Below are 8,914 nucleotides of genomic sequence, written 5' to 3'. Positions count from 1 at the left end.
AACAATAAATGGTGTGGGATCAAGATATAGTGAATTCCCACCACTATAGAATGGGGCAATTAATTTTTGAAACGATGACAGATGCCACTTAATAAATGGTTGATTTGAAAATTTAGAACTTGTTTATTGTAGATTTTTTTGGTATTGATTTTGTGAAAAATATTTATTTCAGAATGTGTAGTTACAAAGTAGGAAAAGTTATAAATTTACAATCAAAATTATTTTATTGAAAAAATATATGATTGGAATGAGTTAAAAAAAAAAAAAAAAAAAAGGAATTTTAAAGAATTTCTTCTTAAACTTAGAAATAAAGTATACACAAGGAGCTTTATTTGAATTTTGGGTAAAAACCAAAATCTAATCAACAAAGAACACTTCGGTAATAACAATGTTATGTATTTAGGAAACATCAAATTCTAAGTAGGATCACTATCAACAATATCTTTCTATTTCTGTTGTAATTGTAATAATAGAAATGTTACTCCACAAAAATTAACCAATAGCAGCTTCGATGGTAAGAAACGTGACAAGGAGCTGTACTTGAATTTGAGTAATGCTATGTAGCTCACTGAGATTGTAACTCTAATCTAGTTGAGGTTAAATGATAGATTAAATGGAGAGTGCTGGGGTTGCAATCCAAGTGAGATTAAATAACATTATTCGTTGAATTTTGGATAAAAACAAAATTCCATAAAAACAGAAGACTTTGATAATAACAAAGTGATTTATTTCGTAAACATCACATTCCGAATTGGATCACTGTCAATCCCTTTCTCAATTATCACAATAAAAAAGGGAGCTTTCAAAATCATTTTTGCATCCTCATTTACATTTCGATGGATCAAAATTCAAAATTTGCTTCAAAAATAATCTTCTTTTTGTTCTTTTATTATTGTTTCGTGTCATTATTGAATGAAGGATAGGGGTGGATGTCACTGGTCACCAAGTAATGGTGCCATCTGATTCTTGCCTAACATCGTATTAAACTCAACAAATACCATGGTGACTGGTGGCAAGTGGGGGCCACAGCCACAATTTTAACCCAAGGTACTGTATTGAATAATTGAAAATAAATGTAGTTGAGGATCACCGTTTATATATAGTTTTGAAAATGTTTATAAACAATTTAAATTATAAATAAATAAAAATAATTGGTATATAGATAGAGAAACATGTTACATATATAGCATTCTTTATACTTTCTTTGACAGCCCTCTCACATTATACAAGTGGGTCTTGCGATTAAAATAATAGCGGACCCACTCGTGTGAGTGGGCTATCAAAAAAAGTGTACAGTGGATGTTGTACACTTAACATTTCTTTACACTTTTTTGATAGTTCTCTCACATTACACGGTGGGCACTCCTATGAGTGGACTATCAAAAAAAGTGTATAATTGCTGCTGTACCTGTACACTTAGCATTTCTGATAGATGGATAGTATTTATAAATCCCTCAAAACGTATGAGGAAATAATAAAACGAATGTTTTTGAAAAGTTATAAACATGAATCGAATATAGGCTGATAAATTGACAACGATAATTGTTAGGAAAATCAACATAATAGTATTAAATGGGGTAAAAAGAATTTTGGAAATTTTTTTTTATAGATCTCAAATTTTCAAGTTTCAAGTTTTTTATCCAATTGTTAGCTAAAAATTGCCTCGACAACTTTTATTTTTATTCTCTCATTCCGGATTGAGAAACTACAATCCGTTTGAAAGAATTAAAAATGGTAAAATATAAATCATATCTCTAAAATGATTTAAAAAAAAAAAAATTGTTTCTCGACTAAGAGACGAATTTGGTTACCTTAGTATCATTCTACCTAAAATCGACTGCCTAGTTTTGGACCAGTTGTCGACTTTGAGGATTAATTAATATCCTTTAATACTAATTAATAACCCTTCGAGACGCGTTGTTGAACTGGCCACCTACTTAGGCATAGAGCTGAATAATCAGTGTATATAGTTCCTATTAGACTTTTATTTACCTAAAATTATTTTTTCTCAAAATTTATTTTTATTCACATTTTTTCAATAAAATAAATTTTCTTACCTTTTAACTATGCATTCTTTCAAATATGTACTAAATATTACGATTTCTGACTAAAATATTAATAAATTGGAAAAGCCTTTAAACCTAATTTTAAAATAATAAATTCTCACTTTAATGACGTTACTTTCAAAATAATTATATTTTAGTGATTGATGTTGAAATGTATGATTAAAATTTTTTTTTGATTTGCGTGTAATATTATTTTAATAAAGAATGTGATTAAAAATGAGTGCTGTAGAAAAAATAATATGAAAGAATGAAAGATAAACAACGGTTTAATTTGGACCGCTACCTCTTCTTGACCCACTCTCTCTGTCAAAATAAAATTAATACAATGAGTGACGTGTGGAAATTTAGCCTAATATATAGGTAACCTAACCTTAAGGATGAAATCTTTAGTACTCTTTGTGTATATATATATATATATATATCCTTTTTTTGTGTGGCGTGAGAGAGAGGATTTTGACTTTCAAATGGTTACAAAATAAGTGGAAACAGGGTAAGAAATATGAAACATGGACCAACCAAAAAGCACAAATAGATTGTCTAATTTCCATATATATATAAATCTCCTTTTCTTGTTCAGTTCCATTAACCAAGACTGGGTTTTCACATTTTAATAAGGTTTATATATCAATAAAGATCATAGATCACACCCTAAGCATATATTGTGTACAAAAATCGACTTTGAGACGGATAAAATAGTGATGTAATCACACCACACGTGTGATTGTATTTGAAGCAAATCAAATTTGTGCAAACGAAACTTACTCTTCTACAATTAGTGTTACACGTACACCTTTCTGTAAATCTCGAATCAATATATCTTATTAAGAGAATTGTACATGTGCACTAATTTGGGGTGGGGGTTGGGGGGGGGTGTTTAGAAACAGAAAATCCAACTGAAAATTTCTAAGCCTGGGAACCAAGCTCCAGCATCAGAGTGTGATTGATGTCATTTGATGTTGGGCCAATAAACTGAACAGGACCTGTTAAAACTTTGACACAAATTAGAGCAAGCAAATCCATCTAAACTTTCGTAACATGTATTGATATGAATAAGAGCATTTACACGAGATTCTTTAAATACAAAATGTTTTTTATTTGAAAGAATCAATGCTTAAAAATAAACTTCCAACAGACTATTTTAAGTTTTTAAAATAGAGAGTGAATTTGGCCAAAGTCAAACTCACTCTCTATCTTTAATGTACAAAAAGTACATTTAATAGTTCACAGATTTCGATACTCTACTTTTTAAACTATTCAAACCACATTAAATTATTGGTCATCCACATATAAAAATTATGTTAAATAAAATATGAAGAGAATTCAATAAATGTATTTTGGAAAAAACAAAATGAAGAGTCAAAATAGAGAGTATTGTTAGAGTGCATATAAATTTTTACTCTTTAAATTTAACGATGCTCTTTATAAACATAAGATGCTCAATATAAATAAAGAGTCTCCTAGAGATGCTATAAGAGGTTTTCCGAATTGTCAATATTTTCGAGAGAAAAGGTATTATTTCAGCTTTGATAACCTACAATTTCTCAAGAGTCGCAAATTGCTTGAATAGGAGTAGTCACATAAATAGAAGCTCCTCCCTCCTCTTGCTTTCCTCAATGAAATCCCGTAGTAATAAAATCCTTAAGGAGTTTTTTAGTTCTTATCGTAAGGGTGATTCCATAGGGCCATTTGCCAGAAAGAATTAAGATTTCCCATAAGATCACTCGGAGAATGAGTCTCTCTCTCATAAAAATGCACAGAAGTAAGAGGAAATAGGACTTCTCTTTGTTGGAGAGAGTCACAACATATTACAAGAGATAAACTACCAAGATTTGTATGCAGCATTCCCTACTCATGTATAAGATGATAAAATGATACCAAGTGTGAATGATTTCGGAAGTAATTTCATTTGGAGGCTAATTTAGGATATACAAAGAAATTTTACCTAAGGAGCATTGCAAAATCGGATTCAAAAGCAGGAATAAACCGTTATTAGATTTACCTGGACTGATATATCGATTCTTCAAGGCCCAGTCATCTCTCATGGATGCAAACTTTTTGAAATGAGCAGCTGGGATTTAGAGAAGTGTGTGTAAAACATTGGAGCTCAAAAACCAGACATAAGATAAAAATGAACATATAATGTTTACTAGCAGTGGAGCAAATACAATATAGTTTACCTTGAAGATCCACCATTGCCTTCTTGATGACAGGTTTAAATTTCCCTGCACAAAGATTAATGTTTACAATTATAAAACAGAGAAGAATTGAGTGCATAAAGAAAGGAGAGTCGGTCTAGCAATGAAATCTAAAAATAATATAGAAAGAAAATATAAAGGAAAAATACCATGTCTCCTCTCCACTTCCATCAAAGAAGTCAATGCTGTTCCACCTACAGTCCACTTTTCTACTGGAGCATCCAAATTTCCAACCTAAATCATATACCATTGCATAAATTACTCAGGCATAACGAATATATGATCATCGGTAATGAAAACTAAAGAATTGCACATGACAGAATTATGTGAAATGTAAATTGAGTAGAACACGTATTAGAGAATTATATCAAGGAAAAAAAACACTAACTGAGGAAATCAGGCCTGTCTTCCCATTCTGAAGGAGTGCTCCTGCAGCATAACCCAATGCATAGCAGTAGTTGGAGTCAAAGTTTGAAGGCAACCCGCATCTACCTTCATAACTGTGAAAGAAACAAAAAATGAAACCAAGAATTAATTAGGAATTAATATACCTCCTATTTTTCCTTTTATTTCTTTCATTTTTTGAATACTGTGGGAGGTGGGAATTCGATGTTCTAATTATGAACCTTAAAACAGGCCAAAAATTAATAATTACCCAAAAAAGTGAGACTGTCCCTTGAATTCTTTATTATATAAACCTTGCTTCCTTCTGGACTCCAACTCAGTTTCCACCATTTGGATAAGCATTTTTTCTGTTTCTATTCTAGCAACCTAAACAAAGAGAGCAAATTAACTAGTTAGAAGAAAGGATTTGCCAGCCATCAATCTTCAGTAGTTATTAACTGACAACAGAACGAATAGCACAAAGTACCTGAACATTTCCATGAGGATCTCTTTCTAGTAGCAGTTGTTCCTGAATTGCTTGAGGTAGAAATTCGAAGAGCTGAAGAGATTGGTTCCTAAGTTTCTTTTTCCACATTCCACCTTCATCAACAACATCATGAGCAAGGATTTCATTAAGCTCTGAAATAAGCTGCTGCACCTGCAAAATGAGGAAATTGAATTCAACAATTATACAAGTCCTTCCATTCTAAAGGAAGAACATGGCTCAAAGTAAGAGCACAAACCTCAGGGATAAAATCAATCAAGCCTTCTGGTATAAGGATGACCCCATAGTTGTATCCAAGTTCAGCACGTTTGCATATCACATTCGTAATATAATCAGTAACGCTCTTCAAAGTCTGTTTCTGGGCTGCAACCTGCAGCAAGACAAACCTTCTCTATAATTACATAAAATTTTGTAGTCAATATTAATGGGAGCAAAGCAATACATGTGGAATTGTTCTTAAATGTGACATACAGGTTATACAAGGAGAATTATGCTATATATGAGGGAATTTGTATTGCACCAACAATTTCACACAAGAAGTAGCAAAATAAGAGTTCCACAAACACGAATAGAAGTTAAGTGAGCAGAAAGAGATAAGTCCATTACGGTCAACAAAATACCACACATATATAAGAAAGAATAACCAAGTACCTCTTCACCTATAATGGTAATGTTTGGATGAGTCTGCAAAGCACACTCCAATGTAATGTGAGATGCAGCTCGGCCCATAAGCCTCACAACTAAAATAAATACATCAAAGAGGGACTCTCAATCACTGAAATTGGCCAGGGCAGAATAAGTCAGCAAAAACTACACATGCACTTACAGTGATAATATTTTCCAGTTGAACGAGCATCTGTCATGACATTTCCAATCATTTCTGAATATATCTGCATTCTCAGAATAGGAAAGAGTTAAATCTCTTGCCTGGTTGAAAAAATAGAAAGAACTTCCATTTCATAGTAATATAGTTAACACTATGATGGAAAAGAAAATGAGAAATTAAGAGCCTAAAACAATGTATAGGTCATCACATATAAAACTTTTATGTCTAGATCATACCACAAAAAAATAGTTCAGTTCATAATGGCCAAAACCCAAGAAACGAGAGGATTTTGAAATGATCATTACTCTTATGACATTTTATCTCAAAAAAAGGAACCAACCAATTCAAGGTGACAAAATAGAACAATTAGGTAAAAACAAGAAGCAACATAGTTGACTGCATAATAATATCAAAAAGGGGCCAAAAAATACAAAAGCCCATTGAAATTATGGTCACCTTGCATGCCGTGTCAAAACCAAAACTCGTGGGAACTTCTTTGCATTTCAAGTCACCGTCAATAGTCTTAGGACATCCAATAACCCGAGTTTTTATATTATTTCCCCTGCAGTGGTATATCAAATGAAAAGGTTTATAAGGAGGTTGCAAGAGAAGCAAAATAAGATCCAGTGAGAAAAATTTTACCTAAAATTTTCAGCAAGAAGACAAGCATTGGTGTTTGAGTCATCACCCCCAATGACAACAAGTCCATCCAAATCAAGCTTTTTTGCTGTTTCTTGAGCTTGCTTAAACTGAAAGGTCAGAATTCGTGATGAAAATTCGTAATGATAATGCTTAGATTAAATGGAACTTAAGAAAGATAATGTACTTGTTCAGGGGTTTCAATCTTGTCTCTCCCACTACAGATCATATCAAAGCCACCCTGTTTGAAAGAGAAACAGTTATAAAACACATAGTGCTATACAAGGCAGTGGAACTCTCAAGATTCATTGAAAAGATAATAATGATGATGATGATGATGATGATGATGATGATGATGATGATGATGATGATGATGATAATAATTCTTTCTTGCACTAATTAAGTTCTCCTTTTGATCATATAATCCTGTTCGAATATGCTTAAACTGCAAGAATATAGTTCTTTTCTTTGCTGTCACACATGTACATCTATAGAACGAGTAACTAGTTATACAATTGAATAAGATCACAGGAAAAGCCATTTGTAGCAGAATTTCATGAAGCTAAAGAAATCAATGAAGAATTCTTGCCTGGTTCCTATAAGGATAAACATAATCTGTTGTCAATTGGACATATTTACTATTCATTATCCCAGCTGGGCCACCCTTAAAACCATATAATGTGCTACCATTTGTTCGTTCCTGCAAATAATCTAGAGCCAGAGCGAGAAAAATAGCACACTCAAACTGGAATAAAACCGAAACTCAGACTCTACAATCGAAATTCAAAACTAAGAAAATCAAATAGCTTACCAAAGAGCCCAGATATGACATTATGTCCCCCAGGAGCTTGTCCTCCAGAAAGCACAACACCAATCTTTAAGCTCTGATTAGAAGCAGATCCAGACGAATCACCAGGCACCAGAGATGTTGATGGTTGCCCGAAGAGGTTCGGGAAAAGCTTTGCAATTTCATCTATTGATACCATATTAGTGAATACATCAACATTTCCACGCTAGATGCATACATTTTTCTATTTAATTCCATACACAATTACACAAGGCAACCTTTTACGCACGTCCCCCTCACTTTTAAGGATCAGTCTAGAAATGGTGGATCTGATGGAGTGGTGGGGCATTGGCTGACTCTCCACCCACTCCCTCCACGCACCCACCCAGTGGGGAAATCTCAAGCTTCACGCAGTAAATATTGTCAAAGCACCTCATAGCATCAATGTTTTCCCTCATTTCACTTGCCCCTAAATTCTACTCGATGGAATAATCTATAACCCTTTTTTGAAGTAATTGATCGTGACTCAATTAGTATTATAGGTACATTACTCCATCATAATCCGGGAATCTAGACATAATAATGCAGATATATTTGTGTGCATCGGCATCATTATTCCCTAATTTACAAATAATATACACGTGAACACCAGGTAAATTAAGTGCGAGAGTGGAGATCGACATGTATCAAAAGAAACAAATATAAAGACGGACTGATTTACTAACTAAACATGCACACGACATACATGCAAAAAAAAAATGTAGATGAGATTGTTATTACAAAACAAACCTGGATTTCCGGCGGCGGAACTAGGGGGGCCATCGACGACATTGAAGGCGGTTTTTAAAACAGACGGCAAAGGGAGTGTCACTTTGAGGCGGCTCGATTGAACTTCGCTGTATTCGGAGGCCAATCGCCCCGGCGTTGCACCAGAAGAAGACATTTTTGTGTGCGTGAAATTACTGTGAAAAGATGAAAATGGTATGAAGAAATGACAGTATAGTGAGGGTGGTTGCTTAGAAGACGGAGAAGTTGTTGGTGGAAAATGGTAAAAACTTTATATTGTAGTTCCCGTCAGATATGGGAGGAACGAGTCGTGCGTGGTGACCCGCTTTATGCAAATTCTTTCACTCGGTATTCGGATCGATACAAATGGATCAATGGAATTGGGATTGGACAGGTAGCTTAGGGTCAATTTGGGTTGGACTTTAGGTTGGACTACCCATGGCCTGTCACATAAAAAAAGAGCAACGATAAAATATTAATTGAAAAATTTTCATATCTAAGAGATTAAATATAATCCATTTCAAAATTAAAAAATAAGTTTTAAAATTGCAAAAATCAGACATTATAAATTTTTATTTATGAAAAAGTATTCAAAATATAATTTATTAATTAAATGTATTAAAGTCACAATTCTAAACATGTGATCACAAATATTAAATTAATTAATCACAAATTATTTTTCGGTTAAAAATCAAAAATTTTATAGGCCACAAATCAAAAATTTTA

General features: G+C 33.1%; 1 protein-coding gene across 1 annotated transcript; it reads right to left on the bottom strand.

Moving 5' to 3' along the window:
- Positions 1-2,743: 2,743 nt before the first annotated feature.
- LOC111373992 (pyrophosphate--fructose 6-phosphate 1-phosphotransferase subunit beta-like) lies at positions 2,744-8,506 on the bottom strand. The gene is made up of 16 exons (XM_022996590.1): positions 8,192-8,506; positions 7,427-7,588; positions 7,205-7,326; positions 6,803-6,856; positions 6,619-6,725; positions 6,433-6,538; positions 5,977-6,040; positions 5,802-5,890; positions 5,389-5,520; positions 5,133-5,303; positions 4,917-5,032; positions 4,650-4,761; positions 4,411-4,495; positions 4,244-4,288; positions 4,066-4,134; positions 2,744-3,046 (listed from the first exon to the last, which is right to left on the bottom strand). The coding sequence occupies exons 1-16, from the start codon at positions 8,343-8,345 to the stop codon at positions 2,970-2,972; spliced, it is 1,665 nt and encodes a 554-aa protein (XP_022852358.1). The 5' UTR covers positions 8,346-8,506; the 3' UTR covers positions 2,744-2,969.
- Positions 8,507-8,914: the final 408 nt, after the last annotated feature.

The sequence above is a fragment of the Olea europaea genome, unplaced genomic scaffold (assembly GCF_002742605.1).
Source record: "Olea europaea var. sylvestris unplaced genomic scaffold, O_europaea_v1 scaffold119, whole genome shotgun sequence".
NCBI lineage: Eukaryota > Viridiplantae > Streptophyta > Magnoliopsida > Lamiales > Oleaceae > Olea > Olea europaea.
Note: the sequence above shows the minus strand (reverse complement) of the source record. Positions and strands in the feature narration are given on the sequence as shown.